The sequence below is a fragment of the Penicillium cinerascens genome (genome assembly GCF_028974065.1).
Source record: "Penicillium cinerascens strain IBT 15544 chromosome Unknown contig_1_segment0_segment0, whole genome shotgun sequence".
NCBI classification, from domain to species: domain Eukaryota; kingdom Fungi; phylum Ascomycota; class Eurotiomycetes; order Eurotiales; family Aspergillaceae; genus Penicillium; species Penicillium cinerascens.
The window spans coordinates 1601500-1621872 of NW_026695287.1; the positions used below are offsets into that span (position 1 = coordinate 1601500).

Consider the following 20373-nt stretch of genomic DNA (forward strand, 5'->3'; position numbering starts at 1 on the left):
TAGTCATGATTCCTTAGTCAGCTGCTTCACGAGGCCTCGGCGCGGTTAACTTCGGCCCTTTCTCGGTTGCGGGGGGTCGACATCATAGGCCTGGGTCCGTTCTCCCGATACTAACTGCTGGTGTCAACAATTTGCTGTTCACACGTTACCGCTATCAATTGTCACCATGTTTGCTCGTCGTTGCGCCCGCCTGGCTAACTCTCGGACGGCTGTCCCCTTGACCTCCTACTTGGCCCGCGTGCGCCAGTACTCGTCCGGTTCGAGCTATGAACATATCCTGACCTCGACTCCGAAGCCCGGTGTCGGTCTCAGTGAGTGACCTCCAAGCAATCACGTACACGAGCTGGTAGCTAATCCAAATAGTCACTCTGAACCGGCCCAAGGCCTTGAATGCTCTTTGCAGCCCGCTCTTCACTGAGCTGAACGATGCCCTGAGCAAGTATGACACCGACAAGGACATCGGCGCAATTATCATCACCGGCAGCGAGAAGGCATTCGCCGGTACGTAATTAATCACAGCTTCCTTCCACTACGCCTCCCAATTACAAAATGGAACCAAACTAACCGAACATAGCCGGCGCCGACATCAAAGAAATGGCCCCCTTGAGCTTCTCCGCCGCCTACACCGACAACTTCATCGCACCCTGGTCCCACCTCGCCAACGCAATCCGCAAGCCCGTCATCGCCGCCGTGTCCGGATATGCCCTAGGCGGCGGCTGCGAGCTGGCCCTGATGTGCGACATTCTGTACTGCACATCGAACGCGACCTTCGGCCAGCCCGAGATCAAGCTCGGTACTATCCCCGGTGCCGGCGGATCCCAGCGCCTGACGCGGGCGATTGGCAAGAGCAAGGCTATGGAGTTGATTCTTACCGGCAAGAACTTCAGCGGTAAGGAGGCCGGTGAGTGGGGTGTTGCGGCGCAGGTTGTTGATGGTGGTAAGGAGGAGCTGCTTGAGGTTGCACTGAAGACCGCGGAGACTATTGCTGGTTACAGCCGTGTGGCGGTTGTTGCTGGCAAGGAGGTTGTGAATAAGAGTCAGGAGTTGTCGCTCCGGGAGGGTGTTGAGTATGAGCGACGCCTGTTCCATAGCTTGTTTGGCAGCAAGGATCAGAAGATTGGTAAGTCGATTCGAGGTTATCCTGTTGGATACGACTAAGATGTTTACAGGAATGACTGCTTTCGCGGAGAAGAAGAAGCCCGAGTGGTCGCACGAGTAGATCTCTTCGATCTCTATAGAAGATACTGTGTTCTAACTACAAATTATGGAGCTTGCAATGGAAGAATGTTTGACTGGTCATTCGACGTAACGTGTGCATTCGATATTGACTACCAACTACGGCCCGCCGCAGTTTGATTGCCCATTGCATCATCCATCATGGTGTCTCCATCGGCTGGGTGTGCATCGCCTATCGGAGTCCCGCATTTATACTGCTCCAATGATCGATTGATACCGACAATGCCCCATGCAAAGACCGCCACATCGCGGATGGTATCCATGAGCTTAGAGGCATTGGGTCCTCCTGGCCCGCTTGTGTTGGGCTCTTCGGGGAAGGGTGGGTATGCAAAATCGTAACTGCTGGACTGTGACCAAGAACCCTGTCCCGAGGAAGCTGAAGCCGAAGTCGAAGTCGAAGCCGGAGTTGAGGCAGAGGCCATGGGGACACTGTCGTCCCTGTAGAAAGTTCTCTTCTCTGGGTATGCTGAGTGGCGGATCGCACTGTCGTGAGGATAAGATGCCGCTCCGTACGAAAACACAGGCTCGAGAGCCCAAGGCGCAGCGAATAGACCATTGGCGTAGACGGGCACAGGTTGGGGTGGGACAGTGGCAGCCGGGATTGGGGGTCGAGCACGACGGAGGATGACGACGAGCCCGTCAGACGTGCACGAAACGACGGCTTCCAGCTCAGTAGGCTCAATGGCAGACGAGGATGTATAGGCAGTCGCATTTACCGAGGGGTTGGCGCCGTATATAGGATTTTCATCCATATCTACATTATCGTCCTGTAACGGGTTGCGGAACCAGAACCGCAGATATGCAATCGAGTCATTGCTCTTTGCACCCTCGAGACAGCGTACTGCATCACGGAGGCAGGTTTCCTGAATACAATAGAAGAAGCTCCGAGAGACAAGCTGGTGAGGGCTCAGGCCGAGGATCTCCGACACGCCGCTGGTAGCGTACATGATGGTCGCGGTACGAGTAAATCGATTCACGAAAAGCGCAGCGCGCGGTTCATGAAGCGGCTCATTTAGACGTCGCGAAAACTTCTGCGATATCCAGGTGAGCATGTGGTAGCGTGGATCATTGGGCGAAGAGTCGAAGAGCTGGCGGACAATGGGAGCGTCGAGAGCGCGCTCTATAGAAACGACGACATGTCAGCAACGCGGAATTGAGATTTTGAGACAGGGTTTAAAGACTTACTTTGACTTCCCTTTCCACTCCGGTAAACGGTGGTACTCGCGATCAACACATCGTACACCACGGTAAAGACGCACTCGCACCCGACCCACGAGCCATTCTTATGCCGAATCGAGCAGTAGTTCAGCACTGCGGCTTTATCTAGTCGCACTCCACGACCGTGTACACTTCGCGCGAAAGGAAGTTCTTGGGGATGGAAGTAATCCCAGCAGGAGCGATCGATCACCTCGTGTGGGTCGTAGCCAAGCACCACCTGGATGCTGTCGGAGGCATAGCGAATGGAGGCCTCGTGCGAGAGATCTGTAGACCGTGCATTAGCAATAATCTATATCAACCCCGACCGCCAGGGGATTGTCACGTGAGACACAGCTCGGAGTGCACTAACCGTGGATCGTGATGAAAGTGGTGTCCATGGTGCAGAAGAGTGAGGTTCCCACCAATCCACGTTGCCGGATGAAAAGTGCGAGTCAGGACGCGTGAATGGCCGGCCTGTATTCTGACCGGGATCTAGCTTACAGGGGCTTCACATGGAGCGACGAGGGGGGTGATGGGGGAGGAGAGTTCGCGCTGACTGTGGTCCCAACAGCTGTCAACCTGGATTGCGGATAGCTCTCGGGGCCCGCCTTACTGACAATAGGATAAAAGGACAACCGGACAATGGGATTATAATGTATGATATCGTTTCGGATGGTATTATTAGAATGTACGGCTACAAAGCAAGATATGATTATATACAAATAAATAAAGCAAGGGCGAAGTCGAAAGGTCGTTAACGTGAGACACATTGCATCATTGGTACTTCTCAACCTCGTCCGGGTTCCTATTTTGCTCCCGGTAATTCTCAACCACTTGGCCCTCGATGGTCTCATCGAACACATCGACCTCCGTCTGCGCAAACTTGCGCGCGCTTACTCCGCGCTCGAAGAGCAGATCGAGTTCTGCAAAGGAGCGACCGCGAGGCTCTGGCACGCGGAAGTAGGCGTATATAATGCAGAGGAAGCAGATACCGCCCCAGAAGAAGCCTGCATAGTTGCCCCAGTCCCAAGCACCAGGGTTAAGCATGTAGGGAGTAAGGACGCCGCAGATGATGGCGACAACGTTATACAGACAGCGACCAAGCACGACCGTCTTGATCTGTAGTCGGCGGGTTGAAAGCTCTGCCACAAGTGAGTAGCAGACGGTACCGACCGTCAGCTGATAGAAAAGCGCCCAGATGAGCATCAAGGAACCCGTGGCCAAGGAAGCCTGGTCGCGGTGTGCAGTCGGGACAAGTCCCATGAATCCCATGATAAGGAGCATGGTGCAGAGGCCGCACAGTCCGTACAGACACAAAGTCCGACGACCGATACCGACACTCATCAGGAACCACGCCCCGAAAGTACCGAGCATGTTAATGCCGTACTGGCCCATGGCGAATGCGTATGCATTGGATGAAGAGAGACCGGCCTGCTCCAAGAAGTATGTCGAGTAATTGGAGAAGGAGTTTCCGCTCAGGTTCTGGATGGCCCAGACCATGCAAACAATCTCGGTTCGGCGCAGGTCAGTGCCCTTGAAACAGTCGAAGTAGCTAGCGCCTTTGGTGATCTTGGCCTCCAGCGCGGTTGTGTGCACCATCATGGCGATGGTCTCGTCAGAATCAAATTCTGTATCGCGGTTCTTGCTGGTCAAGCGTTCCAGGGCTCGTTTTGCGTCCGACGTCCGTCCTTTACGAACCAGCCACCAGGGGGATTCGGGAGCAAGAGCAATTCCAATGATGAGGGGCAGAGGCCACATCCACTGCAGTCCATACGGAATCTTGTATGCCCACTGGTCGTCTCGGTTCAGCATCCCCATGATTACACCAATTCCAATGAGCTGGCCAAGACCCCAGCAGAAGTTGACATAGGTTGTCAAGTATCCTCGCAACGCGACGGGGCACACCTCGGAGGCGTAGGTGATGGTCAATGTCTGGAAAACACCCCAGGGAATACCGCACAGGATCTCGGCGGCAAGAAGAGCCTGGACGTTCGGGGCTGTGAAGAAGATGGCCGTCCACGCGGTCACGAGGACCAGACAGGTCATAATGGTGTACCGATATCCAAATCGTTCCGAAGCCCATCCGTTGATGAACAGACCGATAATTTCGCCGACGTAGGCACCGTTGCTCAGACCTGCTTGCCACTGGAACTACCTGTCAATACGAAGTTCTTGCCTCCTGATAGAACCCCCGCCAAGGGGTTTCCGGGACGAATCATCGAAGACCTACCTGCGCAGAAACTTGATATGATCCATCCGCCAGTTGTGTGCCGTATTTCTTATTGAACTGGGGGAAAGCGTAGAAGTTGTTCACCAGACTGATATCGTAGCCCTCCATAGCAATACAAGTCGAGATGAGGACGCTCCAAGCGACAGCCTTGGGGTACAACTTGATACCCTGGAGCAAACTCATGTTCCGCTCCTTGTCCGTCGCCGCCTTAGCATTCTGAATAATCTTGTCCATCGAGGAGTCGGAGGGCCGCCCTTCGGAGGGGTATGTTGGCGGCACATCTGCTGGCGCAATGGTATCGTGCGCCTTGGACTCAGCCATATTGGCGGGGCGAATGTCACAAAGACACGGATATAGAGAGAGGTAGGAGGAAGGTCAGGAGTGGTTGAAAGGGTTGAAAGGGTTCCGAACCGGATTCGGAGACCTGCGGAGGTTAAAGAAAAAAATATGCGTACCCACAGGTCCGTAGAAACATCGCACGCGAGGACTCAGGGGCGCAACGAATCCTTCCCCGGGGGCAAAGAAGGAATCCAATGGAATTCCAGAACGCGAGACTAGACGGAACAAGGAATAAAAAGACTCGAAGTTTGCGGGGAACGCGGGCTCGTGCCTCCGGACACAAATTTTTATTGAAGCTTGGCGACGGGGGAGGAGGGGCCGCACCCGGGGTAACATTGCCTTGAGCGTGATTTTCTTTTTCTTTTGATTTGCTCTCTGTGGACCAAACTTACGGTGTTATTCCACATATGAAAGAAGTCTTAGATCTCTAGTTTAAATTTCTGCCACCATGTGCGACGGGTACCTGTCAGAACCTACTGTCTTATTCTCCGAAGACCCTTGCGTCCAACATGCCGCATGCGGCACCGACAGGTGGGATCGGCCGAATTTGGCCCGAGATCTCGTATAACATCAATGATCCTTAATTTTGAGAATCAAGAAGAATTATGGAGTGGCATTGAGTATTTTGAATTATCGATACCTTAGCTAGGTCCTTTTCATGGCAAAAGTAGCGGGTCACGTATCAATCGCTCCATGTCCTCAGTCTGAATGCGAATCGAGATATCCACTCCGTTTTCGGTCCAATTACTCTCGCCCGTTGAACTACTTTTCTTTGACGGGGGTGCTTCTTTAATCACCAGCTCCCCATCCAAGTCGGGTAACATTGCGTCGGCATAGCGAATGATCGGCACCTCACTCAGCCCGAAATCGACATCGTAGAGGCCCGCCCGGGCCCAGGTCGTCACCAGAAGGTGCCGTTGTCCGAGGAATGCCTGCCAAAGTCGCTGCGGAGTCTTTTCAAATGCAATGCTATGAAGGTGTACACCGAGTGCCGTCGGATTGTTGATTTTATTGATGGTCTCGCGGATACGTCGAGCGATGTTTCGTAGTCTGTGATCTTGGGATGGAGAGACTAGGTCGGCGCCAGCCATTTCCAAATTTATCATGAGGACAGATGAGCCGAGAAACGTATTGCCTAAATGGAGTGCAGGGCGTGTTCCACAGACAAGGTCACAGTGGAGAGGGCCAGTGTCGTTCTGTTGATTCCGTGCGCGAGCAATGCATGACCAGATATGAGCCAGAATGGCATCATGTCGACTGATCCGAGTGTTTTCCAAGTTGTTTTCTGTTGCCTTTTTCCAGATGATTTCCACCTGATCGCGAGTCAGGTGTACCAAATAATGTGACACGGGAGCTTCAACATCCCAGTCAGACCAAGGCATAGCTGTGCCAGCAGGCACGAGCTCCTGGCCCCGGAATGCGGCGGGGATCTCTCGAGGCCAGGGGCATTGTGGTTGTGCAGCCCACCAGTCGTACCGGTGCAGAGGCAGTCCTGCGACTTGGTCGATAATGGTCTGGTCGGGTTGATCCCCGTTAATGTCTCCCGATGCCTTCGAGTCCAATAGGCCCGGTTCAAACACGGGGTTTAGCACGGGCTTGGGCAGTTTTGAATCCGAGATAAGCCAGCGACTAATTGTTGACCAATCCTTCATAAATAAAACCAGCGACTGTATATCAGCTAAAGCATGCGCGATCTTGGCCGACAATGCAAAGTTGCCACAGGCTAGTTCTGTTAATTGAATTGCCATCACGGGGGGCAGAACACCATCTTGGTCGGCCTCGCTTGGTCGGAGTGGACAAGCCAAAAGAGTGGATGAAGCGAGTCCATCCAGAATGACATTCTTGCAATCCAGAAGAGGCTGATCCGTAGTTCGAGAAGAGGGAGCGAGAGCCTCGAGGGTAGCACTGCTCTTTGCCGTCACAAACTCCACCCCGGCATCTTCTGATGTCCCGTAGTGGGCATATAATCGTCCAAAACGTCGCGCATGTGGTGCAAACTCGGCTTCCTCGCTTTTTAATTGAGACGAGTCAAGTGTCGCAATGCTTTTCAATAGACCCGTCCATTGAGGATAAGCGTCTAGGACCAATGGAAGAGAACGGCGAAAATGGCCGGCGAGATCGAACTGAACATTTTTGGGCCGTTCGCAAAGCCAGACGGCGCTCGTTGGTGCGAATTCTGCCGCAGTTGCATCGAGAAGCGAGAGCGCCACCGCCCGCTGCGGCGGCTTTGTGCTCGGAAAAAGTCGTTCGGACGGAGGTGTTTCGACGGAGCCCATTGCGATCAATCAGTCGTATCGTGCTTGGTATTTGGTAATGACCTGGGCAATTCAATGTTCCTATTATATACTCTTGCAAAAATGAAGCTTTCCAGCTCTGGTTGTAGTAAGCTAGTAAGTAAGCTAGTGAGTCACGTTGAGTAAAAGTGAGTGGAGATGAGTGGAGGTGAGTATGGTTTACACATCTTCGTGTTCTGCCGCCCAAGCAAGCACTGCCCCAAAGTGGCGGAACTAGTGTTAGCGACGAGCTTGGTATGAATGCTAGAGTCGTCTTCCTTTGGCTGGAACTTTTCACGTTCGATTTGACTTGTTCTCGCATACCGCCATGTGATCTGCGATGATCGGCAGTTAGGGTTGCGATCAGGGTGTTAACCGGGTGGCTACACCAGGGCGGGAGGCAAGATGATATCATAGGTACCGGGCTAGAGCCAGTTATAAGGGACTCCCGCCAGGAACCACGTCTAATCAGACATCCTTCCTTCAACCATCACTGGCATTTCACAAGTATTTCATCCTCTATTGAATCTATCTTGAAATCAATCAAAAAAATTCCATCAAATTTCACAATGTCTGAAGAGAACAAGAGCAACCGTGAGTAGTATCCAGTTAGCCGTTCACTTTATTCGCCTGCAATGCAACCGACCTTCATTCACCCAATTTTGAGATACCCGAATTAACATTGTTGTCACAGCTGGATTCTTTGGCGGTCTAGGTAACGCAGTGGGCAACACTGCCAGCGGCGCTACCAACACAGTGGGAAACACACTTACCGGCCTGGGAAGTGCTGCTGGCGGCGCCGCGCAAGGCATCGGCCAGACTGTGAGCGGTGCGACGGAAGGACTTGGTGATGCAGCCAAGGGTCTTGGACAGACTGTGAACAAGGCCGTAGGGTCAGGAGAACAAAACAAGCCTTCGGGAGAACAAAGCAATCCTTCGGGCAACTAAAGGAATGGCCCAGCTATACCGACTGAGTATAATGGTCCGTGATGAGATGCGATCCATTGGGATCGTGCTCTTTATGACCATCAATGTTATATATTAGTATCATCCTTTAAATTGTGTTTTTATTACCCATCCCGACCGAGGATTGAGTTCCATCATATTTCAAAACTTCCTAGATGCAGGGGGCTCCAATAAGAATCAGTATCCTCCCCAAATCAAACGAGACAAAATCCCCATGCGGAGTACGATGGGGGAAGCTTGGTTTCGGTCGGCGGGAGTCTGCGTACTGTAGTCGCACACGGAGCTCGGAGATTTCCGCCTGATGATCATCGCAAGCTGCAGTAGGGGAGATATTGAAAAAGTTAAGATGCACATAAGAATTTCGATTTCATGCTCGTGCTTTGTAATTGAGCAGAGTCGAGAATCGAAAACCCATGCTGTAGATGCTCCATAATCTTGGAAGGAAAAGGCTCTCGGATGGACCTGCTGGTTCGGAATAGCCACGCCTTTCCTGAAACGGCCGGCACAACGGTCAACAGCATCCATCGCCCGTCTGCCACTCGGCCCAGACAAGTTCGAATGACTAAAACACTTGTTTCACCGATTGCGATCTGATCCCGCCTCGGGATTGCCCGCGGTGAGCAAGTGTGCGCTGACATCGGGTCGGTGATGATTCGGCGCTGATTGAGTGTGGAGCCTTGAGATATCTCGAGATAGCGACAAAATATCACGATCTTTGCCATGGAAGGCCAGGACATATGTACTGGCGAGAGCAATGAATATTTAAAACCAGCCCCCAATTTAGCACTCGGGAATGGTCAATATCGAAAGGAAGTGCAATGCATGGATGATTGCATCTCCATCAACAGCAACCGCGAGTGCCCAGGTGGGTCCCATGCTTCATCCTTTTTTTTCCATGGATCCCCACCGGAGGTGTTTCTCTGCGATAGCTATATAAACGGGCCCCGCAGTCCATTCCCGTGAGATCTCTTCTCTTCATCTATCGTGAAATCCACATCGCAACCATGGGTCAAGACGACGAGCCTAGTATGTTCACACTTTCCTGTAAACACAGCTTGATACTGACTTCTTCGTAGAGACCTACCGCTACAACGAGACCCCGGTGTACACGGCCTCCAATGGATGTCCGGTACAGTCGATCGCGCTCCCAACCTTCGAACCTTTTGCCTAATGCGAACTATCATATAGGTCATGGACCCCCAGGCCGCCCAGCGCGTGGGCCCCAATGGCCCTCTGCTCCTGCAGGACTTCCACCTAATCGATCTGCTGGCACACTTTGACCGTGAGCGTATTCCTGAGCGAGTGGTGCACGCCAAGGGTGCTGGCGCTTACGGCGAGTTCGAGGTCACCGACGACATCAGCGATATCGTTAGTATCAAAATCCCGGAAACGGCTGGATATTGAACTAACCGCCCCCTACAGACCACGGTTGATATGCTCAAGGGCGTTGGCAAGAAGACCAAGATGCTGACCCGCTTCTCTACTGTCGGTGGCGAGAAGGGCTCCCCCGACAGTGCCCGTGACCCGCGCGGGTTCGCTATCAAGTTCTACACCGAAGAGGGAAACTGGGACTGGGTGTTCAACAACACCCCGGTATTCTTCTTGCGCGACCCGGCCAAGTTCCCCGTCTTCATTCACACGCAAAAGCGTAACCCGCAGACCAACCTCAAGGATGCCACCATGTTCTGGGACTACCTGTCGACACACCAGGAAGCCGTGCACCAGGTGATGCACCTCTTCAGTGACCGCGGCACTCCCTACTCCTACCGCCACATGAACGCCTATTCAGGCCACACCTACAAGTGGATCAAGCCGGATGGCACCTTCAACTACGTGCAGATCCACTGCAAGACGGACCAGGGCAACAAGACCTTCACCAACGAAGAAGCCACCAAGCTCTCCGCCGAGAACCCAGACTGGCACACTCAGGACCTCTTCGACGCCATCGCACGCGGCGAGAACCCCTCTTGGACATGCTACGTGCAAGTCCTGAGCCCAGAACAAGCCGAGAAGTTCCGCTGGAGCGTCTTTGACCTGACAAAGGTCTGGCCACAGAGTGAGGTGCCCCTGCGACGCTTTGGTCGGTTCACCCTGAACAAAAACCCGCAGAACTACTTCGCCGAGATCGAGCAGGCAGCCTTCTCACCTTCACACATGGTCCCCGGCGTCGAAGCCTCTGCCGACCCGGTTCTGCAGTCCCGTCTCTTTTCCTACCCAGACACCCACCGCCACCGTCTGGGAGGCAACTACGAGCAAATCCCCGTCAACTGCCCCCTACGCTCATTCAGTCCCTGGCACCGCGACGGCGCCATGAACGTCCACGGAAACTACGGCGCTAACCCTAACTACCCTTCGACTTTCCGTCCCCTGGCGTACAAGCCCGTCAAGGCTAGCCAGGAGCACGAGAAATGGACTGGTGCTGTCCTTGCGGAGCAGATCCCCGTTAGTGATGAGGACTTTGTCCAGGCTGATGGTCTGTGGCAAGTCCTCGGCCGCACGCCTGGCCAGCAGGAGAACTTCGTTAAGAACATCTCCGGTCACCTGTGTGGTGCTCATGAGCGTGTTCGTAAGGCGACTTATGGCATGTTCCGTCGGGTGAACCAGGATCTCGGTGCTCGTATTGAGACTGCTACCGAGGCCAATGTTGCTCCGTTGGCGCGTTTGTAGATGGTGTTTTTACATGTATTTCGTTACTTCTCAACATGGGGATGTCCATGTGTTTCTGTATCTGTGTTCAAAGGCTTGAATCAAGAATGACTTATGATTAACTGTGAGCACGGTACTACTAGTGTGCGTAGATTGTTGTTGTATTAGAACTTCAAGGGCAGTCTAGATGAAAAGTGTTCAATTCCAAGGAGCGGAATGTAAAATCTAATAACCAACGAAATCGGGATATCCGAAAGCAAATTCGCTGTCGTCTGGCTCTTAAGCTCAATGTCGACGATAGTCACAATAAAAACGCCATTCAAATCGTGTCCAGTGGAATGGGAAGAAAAAAAAAGAAGAAGAAAGGAATGCTCGCTGATCGTGTCTCTTGTATATGGCAAATTCAAATGGATCTGTGAGATGGTCATGGGACGATGTAGATAAGCCAAAAGAATATGCGGTGGATGCATTTATGGTGAGGAGAGGGTGGGATAATTATGTCGATGTGGCAATGGAGAGGAAAGTGTGCACTTGGCTAATCCCAGCACCCCCAGAAGATTCCTGGGTGTTTGCAAGTAGGTCGGGCCTCCGAGCCATGACCGGTGGGAAGTGCGGTCGTGGTAGTGGTCGAGGGGTCGCGACATCCGAACCAGCCAGCATCGTGGCACGTACTTGTCGAAATTGCTGCTGGGGTTGTGGTGACCATTGTTGGCGCCGGTGTTACTTGAGGCGCGGTGGCCGTTGGATCATTGCAGCCGAACCAGCCCGGGGTCTCGCACGTTGAGGTCGAGGTCGCAGTCGAGGTGGCGCTTGTCTTTGTGGTCGTTGGATCTTTGCAGCCGAACCACCCCGGTGTCTCGCAAGTCGTAGTTGTTGCCGTGGTGGAGGTAGAAATGGCAGTAGTGGTTGTAGTTGTAGTCGTCTCGTCGAGACAGCCCCACCAACCGGGTGTCTTGCAAGTTGAGGTCCTGGTGAAGGTCGGTGATGTAGTGGTCGAAGTCGTCGTGGTGGTGATTTCGGAACCATTGCTTCGGAAGAACTTCCATAGCACACAGTCATAACATTCCTCCTCGGGAGTGCACGGTGGGACTTCGTTGTAGACTTTAATTACATCAGAAATGACATGCTGGATCTTGTGGGTGCCAATGCCCACACGCCAGCCTTTGTCTGCCACGGTATCGTAGGTGCACATCTGGCCGGTGTGACACGCAGACTCCATTGCATAGCCACCCCATGTGCAAATTGAGTTAATTCCATTGCAAGTTCCCATGTAGATCGGATCGGCAGTATGACCAAAATGATAGGCGCCTGTATTCCGTCGCTGTTGGGGCAAACGTGGATCATGACCTGGAGGACTAGGAAGGCCCAGACGAGCTGCCGGTAGTGCTTCTGGTATCGCCTCAAAAGTAACAGTTGGAAGACCAAAAGTTAATCCAAGCAAGCTAGTCATTGCACCTCCCAAAGAATGCCCCGTCAACCAAACATTTGCGTCGGGGTAGATCTCTGTCACGTTGGAGTAGAGATCAATGGCGGCTTTGTAATATTTATCATCATCAAACAGTGCCTCGGTGATACAAGTCAGGTTCGCCTTGTAGGTGTTGGTCTGGCAGTCGCAGGTCTGTCTCCAGAGGTATGACCCTCCTTGACCACAACAGCAACTGAAGAACAGGTTGTCATTGATCTTATCGTTTGTTGTAGTTCCTGCCCCGTCAAATAGGGCCGGAGAAGTGCCCTTCAGCGATATGACAATGGTACTGTTCGATTTGTCGGAGAAGATATGCCCCCGGAGTCCATCCCCCTTCCATCCAAAGCTCGTCGAGTAGTTAAACTGACCGTGAATGGTGTGCCAATCCTGTGTACCAGGTTCCTCAATATAGTCATCTGCGGTCATCTTGGCGAAATTCAACACAGTGTTCTTGTCTGAAATGTTTGGACCTGGAAGTGTGTCCATGACCCATTCCGTTGGCGACAAGACGGACGCTGCACCCGACAGCTTTGCAGCTGCCAAGTGCCCCTCAATCACCGATAAGCGCCGATCGGCCAGCCGTTGTATCGTGATCGGATTAGAGGATGCGACGAAGAAGGGATGAACCTCCACAGGTTCGGTTTCTGTTCCATCTTCGGAAAGAGTTAAGAGGCGAGTATCGGGTCCGACATCTAATCGGGCATGAAGGTCAGGGTGTTCGTAGGTTCCTCGGTGGAAGATATGGCGAAGAGACTAAAGAAGGTAAGCATATGTACAAAGCACAAGATCTACTCAGCCGGCAACTTACAAACTCATGTGTTTCTGACGAGGGCTCGGACTCATGGAAGGGTAACTGTGGCGGGAGGATCGGTGCCTGGAGAGGGGGCAGGTCGTAGTGTCCATAGACGGCGCGAGGCAGTAGTACAGCTGATAGTAAGAGATCAGAAAGGCCTAGTCTCTTCCCTGGACGGGTTCGAGATCGCTGAGAGCGAGCCATGACGGGCGATGCAGGCCAGGAAGCTGAGGATGGATGTTGGGGCTATCGCGGCTTATCGCGGTGACGCAGTGCGGAGGCGATCCGCACGTGATAAGAGCCCCGTGACGCGCGATCTTTCTGATTCGCGACTTTGTTATTCTTGAGGGCTGCTGACACCGGAATTGCTTTTGATTCGCTCTTCCTAGGTCTTCTGCTCATCCGGTCACACCGAAACCTGCTGGAAGTGAACTGTGGCAGCAGAATTGGGGAGCTCGGACATCGAGCTGCATGAGCCTATCAGCTGGACCTGGCGGAGTCACTTACGACTAGTGCTTTATAGGCCCGGTGTCGCCCCTGCTTAAATGTCTAGCCCCTCCGATAATGGCTCTGGTCAGCCTCAACTGCATTCGATTCGGTCGTTCACCAGGATGGAGAGTTCAGATGTTAGCCCCCCGGCTTCCGTCAAGCCGGCAAACGAGCCGGTAAAGGCCAGCGCACAGCTGCCGCCAACGTCTCCCGATGGCGATAAGCAAGCAAACGGCCCCGATGTCTTCGAAAAGCGAGCTTCTGTAGATCCCGATGCTGCCGGTGAAGGACAGGCAGATGAGGGTTTTGTGTTATCGCGAAGTGTGCAGGATCCCTCTGAGGAGCTCCCCATTGAGCTGGTGAGCCTGACGGATCGGTAAGTAGCAGATGGATCGGTCATTTCCTCAAACCCTTGCCTAATATCGACTATCAGGTTCATCAACTCGTTGAGTGCCAAAGTTCATAACTCGCCTCCCACGATCGAGAAAATCTCTTCCCTGTTCCAAGTCTTCTACGACCGCGCCGAATCTCATATTGCCACCCATATATCCACACTTGCATCTCGCATCAACCGTGAAGCGTCGCCTCAGGTCCCTCCCAGGACAAGAGGAAGCGGCCTATCAAGACTGGCCAACAAGCGCTCTCAGGATGATGTCCGGCCGAGTGGTTTTGGTCGACAGATGCTGACTGCGGAAGAGGTCGAGGAAAGACGCAAGGCTCGCAAAGCTCTTGAATACAAACGAGCTGCGATGGAAGAAGCTGCAGAGCGGAGGGTCTGTGAGCTTGTGTACGACAAAATCTGGAGGCACAAAAGTACATTGGATGAAGTTCGGGATGAAAAGTTGCGTTCCAAAACTGCAGCCTTGCTGCTTGTGGGAATCAATCTAAAAGACTTGGGTATCGACTTGGATATGTCAACGATTTCTGAAAATGAACAGCAGGAGGCCAATGATTACCTTGCCCAGGCGCGGGAGAGCCTTGAAAAGATGAACGACCAGAAATATCCTCTCGGTAAACTTCAACAGCTAGCAGCTGCCCACAAAGCTATTGTCGATGCTCTTACCAAAATGCTCCCTTCGTCATCTTCTGCAGACGAGATCCTACCCACATTGATCTATTCTCTTGTCACTTGCCCGCCGGAGGGAATCAATATTGTCAGCAACCTGAATTTCATCCAGCGGTTCAGATCTTCAAACAAGATCGACGGCGAGACTGCGTATTGTTTGACTAATCTTGAGGCCGCTATCAGCTTTTTGGAAAACGTCGAGCTATCCAGCTTACGCGCAGATGAGCTGCAAGAAGGTCCTCTCAAAACTCCAAGTGAGGCCGCCACGCCGTCCTCCGAGCGAGTCGAACCTTTCCGACCGACCAAAGAAATTACCACTTCATCACTTACGACTGTGTCTGCGGAATCTGAGATCTTACAGCCCGAGGTCAAGCAGCCAGCATCTTCCACGTTGCCTCGGCCTCGGCCTTCCCCAGCACCGCAGCAGAGACGCTTGAGCAATCTCTTCCAACCCCCGGCAAAGGTCTTCGAAGCTGCCAATGATGCAGTTCGCAATACCGCAGACCAAAGTTTGAAGAACATCGGCGCATCGCTTGATAATAGCTTTAACTTCCTATTTGGCCGCCTCAAAGAACTGCAGATCACCCAAGGACCCAATTCACAAGGGAATGAGACATTGTTGCCGAAGACGTTGGCTGAAGCCCGCCGTCTAGTTTCAAACCCACCGGCCAACAAGCAGAACCTCACACCAGAAGAGTTGGCCTCCATAAATGCCATCACTGTCGACGAGGCCGCGCAAGCACGCAGCAGCTCAAGCGCTACTGGACTCACCAGTGGAGATCCAACACCTCGCGACCGAAGCACCGACAGTTCAAGAACTCAAAACAGTGGCAAGAAATCCGTTGGTACTTCACTACGAGATGAACTTGCCCCGTCCCCGGCTGCAACAGCGAGTCCCAACCCGCTCGAATCAATGCGAAGCTTCGGAAATACCCTCAACCCTCTCAACCACATACCCGGCATGATCAAGAACTTTGGCCGCAATACCCCAGAAACACCCAATGCTAGATCGGTGTCTCCTGCAGCAATGGACCGCCTCAAGATATCACCTCTTTCGGTTGGGGCTAACGGAGCAGGGAGCCCTCTCCCTGCATCCTCGAATATCGAGCCTCCGATACAACGGTTTCTGGAAACGAAGGATGCAAGCGATCTCCGTGTGGGAGACGTGGCTGTCTTACTTCAAGATTATAAACGACTTGCGGCTGCGCTCTACAGGCCTGGTCCAGGGCCTCAATGAGTTTCAAGGTTGAATGTCGCATCATTGTAGCTTCGTGGTATCATTTATTGTGAAATTTCCTTGCATGGTGGGCTATTATTGGCGTCTTAAGCATTTGATGGTGCATCTCATACTATTGGATTAGGGTTTAGATGGCATGGCTGATCATATAAGCTGTGTGCTTGTGCATATTATACATATTGGTAGACAGTATCTTTCAGAGGGGAATGAAGACATTCTTGGTATCCATAGACCCATTCTTTTGCATTAGACGGGGTAAAACAAGAGCGCAGATAGGGGTATTGGGCATATTGAAGCTGGGACGTCTCGGTCGATGGGTAATTGGCATAGAAGCATATGCCACGAATCTCGTAGGCTATGCATATTGAACGGCAAAATTGAAGAGGCGCCGTAGAAGAAGGAGAAGGGAAATCGTGTCAATTCATTCACTCGGATCGGCCTCGAAGGACCTCGACGCCACCAGTCCGCATTTCATTGAGCTTTGCTGATAACTCTGCGTTTTGTACCTCGGCATCCTCATGACGACGCCGGACCTCGGTCTCGAAGACGGCAGCTGTTTGACGACGGGCCCGGCGCAAATTCTTCATCTCGGTCAGGAGGCTGCTGAAACGGTCGATCAGTTGGTCTCCACAGTCTTCCCAGTCATCGACAGACATGCGGGAAAGGTATGCCTGGCGGTCTTTTTCGGTGGCCCTTAGAAGCTGAGATACAGTATCGTTGGAAGACTGAGGGTCTGGGACAAGAGGCGGGCCCGGTGGCAGCGAAGGTGACTTAGCAGCCGGAGGAGGGGATGGGGTTTTTTCGAAGGGCTCCGCCTGGAGATCGGAAAAGGATTTTTGGTACAGTAGCTCTGGGGGATAGTCTGCTTCCAGCTGTCGTTTCGATGTACAAATGACCGTGTTACGCCTGCCACGTTTGGTGGAGGAGCGGTTGAGAAACGGGTCTTGCATCATCTCATCGTGGTCGTCGCGCGAGAGATCGGTCAGGTTGGTAATGTCGAAAGCATTATCAGAATGTTCGCTTTCCCGTCTGCTACTGACCTGGCTGACGCGAATCGTTTCATCAATACCGGCAGCATCACTTTCATTGTCGTCTCCGTGTTCTGATGGATGGAAAGTAGGCATATCGAGAGCCCGCGTTACTTGAGGAGGCGGTTCAGAGCCATGTCGAGTTGGTGAAATATCCAGCCGATCCAGCAGAGAAGGCTTCGGTGGGCTGAAGCGCGTCCTTGGAGTTGCCGACATGCTATGCGGAATTGTGATCTTCCTTGCAGCGGTGGGAGGAAGCATATGTCCTAATTTGCGCGGTTGGGATTCGGTAATGGGGTGCACAGGAGGGGTTTGCAGATCTGTCGGTGCTTGATCCATGGACTTCGAGGAGACTCTCTTGCTCGCGGACCAGAAGTTCTCTAGTCGCTTGCTCAGCGGCTCTCCTGTTGAACGGTATTTGTGAGATGCGTGCCAGCCGCTTGGGTCTTCGACATTTTCAATCTTTTCGGTCTTTTCATCATCTCCGTCATCTCCAGCGGAGGAAGTCAACTGACTGACCGTTTCCTCGTAGTCATCAGAATCAAAGCCAGCTTTCTTCATAGCTTCGTCACCTAGGTTGCCTCCAAACCAGGATAATCGATGGTGCCGAGTAGGACGAGGTAGATAAGATGGCCGGGGTGAGGTGTTCTCGTCACCATTTGCATTGAATCTTGACTGCGACTGACCATCATGAAAGCCAAAAACACTGGTCCCTGCAACAGTTGAATCATCGACTCCTTCGACGTCGGTGTCAAACATATCCCGCTGCTTTCCATTTTCGGGGGCTGCGCGAGACTGGAGTGGAAGTACCATTGGAGGCTGGAACCTTGGCGATGCAGCTCTACCATTTGAATTGGCCCGTCCCAGGTGCTTGAGCGGTATCTCAATTTTGGCCTGTTCGGCTCGGAGATGGCGCTGCGACGAGCCCAGGTCAGCCGGTGCATGAGGCTGCCCGACCTCCCTGGAGTGGACATAGTCGCCCACCCCCATGATCGATTGAGCAATGGGTATAACTGCTGTCAAGTTTGTATCCGACAGTCAAGCCGAGCAGTGTAACTACTTCTCATAAAGTTGGCGAGAAAGTGAGGATTCCGAATGTTTGACAGACTCCGACGCGAGACAACCGCGTGGTCACGTGCAGCTCCATTCTTTGCCAAAGTCGCTGTTTGCTTGACTGAAGAGGAAATCTTCACGTACGATTAATGTACAATAATCTCATAAGAACCGAAATACGAATAATCAATTGTATGTACAAGGGATTCGAATGCTCTCGGGTGTTTGTAATCCATGGGTTCAGTTGTGAAATATCAGTTGACTGGGAGTATGGCTAAATTAAATTACATATCGGTGGGACCTATAGGTGATCCGCCAATGGGTATCATATTGCATTACGCATCATCCATCAAGTCCATAGATGGAGAGGAATCGTGAATATGGAAATGCTCCAGATTGTACGCAACACTCCTTCCACGTTCCTTCGCCTTCTCTAAAAACTCCTTGGACTTGTCCACCTCCGCTTGCTTTTGTTCCATCGCAAGTCTTTGTGCACGCCTTGTCTCCAGGGAACCAGGCGTACTGTCGATCGCCATTGTATCAGGACTATTCTCATAATCGAGGTCCTCGACGGGTGTTGGCAAGGAAGAGATAATCAAGTCACCAATCCAAAGAGACACCATGCCTCGAAGTTCCAGTAACTGCGGAGAGTCGGCGTAAGGAGGCGATCCGAGGAGCATGTCCATGCGTGTGGCAATTTGCTGTGCTTGGTCTAGTTCCTGCGCGCGGACTGTCGCAGTAAGAGCGTGTCTCTTGGCCGCCTCCCGGCGTTCAAAATCCATTGAAGAGTCTTCCTCGTCCGAAAGCTCCTCAGAGGACTCTTCACGGTCGAGCAAGTTCTTCCTTGCTATTTTGCTCTCTTCCTGCGTAACATAAACCCATAACCCAAACATTGCAGGATAGAAATGCAAAGCCGAGATAGAGTTTGGGTGTGTTTTCGAAAAAGGGTGGTTCAAAATCAGCCTTTCGTAATACTCTTTCGCTTCCGCAAATCCCTTTTTGGAAAATGGCGACGTAGTACTGCGCTTACTGAGATCGTTGAGCGACGAGTGATGATCATCCCCCGAAGCTTCTGGCGGACCTCGGCGCAGCAAAATCTCAGCGCCAATTCCCCATCTGCCTTCGCTGCGCACATCCATGGGCATTCCTCTGAACTCGTCACGTAATAAGAGCCCCCATGCTCTCCCGGCTCGAGTATAGTCCCCTTGGAGCAAAGAACGGTGTAAGATGGCAGTCAATACAGAGAGATGCTGCAGGCGAATGCTGCCTTGGTATGCTGCGGACTGAGGAGGATAGATAGGGATATCTAAATAAGGCAGACTTCTGAGGAGCTGACCCGGCATATTGCCTCTGATGGTCACCTCGTCCTTGTCGTACCCAGGTCCATGGGGAAAATTACCACTCGGCAATTCCTGGTTGAAGGAGAGACCGGCGATTCGATATTGATGGGACTCGTTCGGCGTCAGGATCAGAGGCGGATCCGGAGGAGCCGAGTCCGTTACCGACGCAGCATCTGTCGTGTCCCCCTCATCATCGGTCCAATCTTCAGTCTTCTTGCGCTTTCGATCATAGTGGGCGACACGAGAACTAGGCGGCTGTAACCACGACGGCAGTGGCAACGAGAAGTTGGAAGCGGACAGGGCAGGCGCCATATGCCCATGGAAATCAAGGCACAAAGGCCATAGAGCTGCTATTAATCAAGAAATCGAAGATTCGCGAAGCGGATGACGGAGAGATTCTTTAGAAATCCACTCAGTTGACTAAGAACTTCCGGCCGAGTTCCCGAACTCGGGAGGCAAAGGTGACAAACATCACTTATCGCTATCGCCCTCCTGGTCCTCTCCTCTCTCTCTCTCTCTCTCTTTCTCTCTCCTGGATTGACTCCTCCTTCCCCTTACCTCCTTTTCGCTTTGTCCTTCTGTTCCCCTCCCAGTCGTCTATTGATCCTCTTGGAAGGCCTACCCTATCCCGGGCCTCATCCGCGGATCCCCCGATCGCCCGGCTCCGCGGGTATTGTTAGGTACATATCTCGAGTGTGGGCTGCTCCTGGCGCTTGTCAGACCGTTCGAGACTACCTTAATCGGTCACTGTACCTCGTGTCAGACAACCAACGCGTTTCACATAGTCACCCGTTACTGCTCATCACCGCCTCGCCGACTCTTTCTTTGTCCCGAAGCCCTCCCCAGCTTGAAGCTTCCCCGAACGCGGCCTGAAGCATCATCATTCCGCCTGCCGATAAAGGCGAAAACTGCATATCCAGTCGATATATCTCAGTCACCGCTCAGTGCATCAGCCTAGTCGGTTCAATCACGATCAGGTAGAATCAGTGCGGATACCGTCGCTACCAACCGTTTT

The 20373-nt window shown here is 52.6% G+C and overlaps 10 protein-coding genes across 10 annotated transcripts; 4 read left to right on the forward strand and 6 right to left on the reverse strand.

Annotated features, from left to right (window-relative positions):
• Positions 1-83: 83 nt before the first annotated feature.
• On the forward strand, positions 84-1256 carry echA (enoyl-CoA hydratase echA). Its single transcript, XM_058449208.1, has 4 exons — positions 84-311; positions 364-501; positions 575-1120; positions 1170-1256. Exons 1-4 carry the CDS (start codon positions 167-169, stop codon positions 1217-1219), a joined length of 879 nt encoding a protein of 292 aa, XP_058311552.1. The 5' UTR covers positions 84-166; the 3' UTR covers positions 1220-1256.
• A 72-nt stretch (positions 1257-1328) lies between these two features.
• Positions 1329-2831, reverse strand: N7498_002147 (PAS domain-containing protein; the record flags this gene model as incomplete). Its single annotated transcript, XM_058449209.1, has 3 exons — positions 1329-2356; positions 2422-2718; positions 2804-2831. 3 exons carry the CDS (start codon positions 2829-2831, stop codon positions 1329-1331), a joined length of 1353 nt encoding a protein of 450 aa, XP_058311553.1.
• A 376-nt stretch (positions 2832-3207) lies between these two features.
• N7498_002148 (putative MFS alpha-glucoside transporter) lies at positions 3208-4984 on the reverse strand (the record flags this gene model as incomplete). Its single annotated transcript, XM_058449210.1, has 2 exons — positions 3208-4578; positions 4664-4984. The coding sequence occupies 2 exons, from the start codon at positions 4982-4984 to the stop codon at positions 3208-3210; spliced, it is 1692 nt and encodes a 563-aa protein (XP_058311554.1).
• Positions 4985-5658: 674 nt separating this feature from the next.
• On the reverse strand, positions 5659-7278 carry N7498_002149 (transferase family protein; the record flags this gene model as incomplete). Its single annotated transcript, XM_058449211.1, has 1 exon — positions 5659-7278. One exon carries the CDS (start codon positions 7276-7278, stop codon positions 5659-5661), a length of 1620 nt encoding a protein of 539 aa, XP_058311555.1.
• A 566-nt stretch (positions 7279-7844) lies between these two features.
• Positions 7845-8223, forward strand: N7498_002150 (uncharacterized protein; the record flags this gene model as incomplete). The annotated part of the gene is made up of 2 exons (XM_058449212.1): positions 7845-7869; positions 7970-8223. The coding sequence occupies 2 exons, from the start codon at positions 7845-7847 to the stop codon at positions 8221-8223; spliced, it is 279 nt and encodes a 92-aa protein (XP_058311556.1).
• A 1022-nt stretch (positions 8224-9245) lies between these two features.
• N7498_002151 (catalase) lies at positions 9246-10908 on the forward strand (the record flags this gene model as incomplete). The annotated part of the gene is made up of 4 exons (XM_058449213.1): positions 9246-9267; positions 9318-9370; positions 9430-9609; positions 9664-10908. The coding sequence occupies 4 exons, from the start codon at positions 9246-9248 to the stop codon at positions 10906-10908; spliced, it is 1500 nt and encodes a 499-aa protein (XP_058311557.1).
• A 514-nt stretch (positions 10909-11422) lies between these two features.
• Positions 11423-13349, reverse strand: atg15 (triglyceride lipase ATG15; the record flags this gene model as incomplete). Its single annotated transcript, XM_058449214.1, has 2 exons — positions 11423-13105; positions 13161-13349. The coding sequence occupies 2 exons, from the start codon at positions 13347-13349 to the stop codon at positions 11423-11425; spliced, it is 1872 nt and encodes a 623-aa protein (XP_058311558.1).
• A 341-nt stretch (positions 13350-13690) lies between these two features.
• Positions 13691-15937, forward strand: N7498_002153 (VPS9 domain-containing protein; the record flags this gene model as incomplete). Its single annotated transcript, XM_058449215.1, has 2 exons — positions 13691-14010; positions 14068-15937. 2 exons carry the CDS (start codon positions 13691-13693, stop codon positions 15935-15937), a joined length of 2190 nt encoding a protein of 729 aa, XP_058311559.1.
• A 425-nt stretch (positions 15938-16362) lies between these two features.
• N7498_002154 (uncharacterized protein) lies at positions 16363-17955 on the reverse strand (the record flags this gene model as incomplete). The annotated part of the gene is made up of 1 exon (XM_058449216.1): positions 16363-17955. The coding sequence occupies one exon, from the start codon at positions 17953-17955 to the stop codon at positions 16363-16365; it is 1593 nt and encodes a 530-aa protein (XP_058311560.1).
• Positions 17956-18353: 398 nt separating this feature from the next.
• N7498_002155 (uncharacterized protein) lies at positions 18354-19670 on the reverse strand (the record flags this gene model as incomplete). The annotated part of the gene is made up of 1 exon (XM_058449217.1): positions 18354-19670. The coding sequence occupies one exon, from the start codon at positions 19668-19670 to the stop codon at positions 18354-18356; it is 1317 nt and encodes a 438-aa protein (XP_058311561.1).
• Positions 19671-20373: the final 703 nt, after the last annotated feature.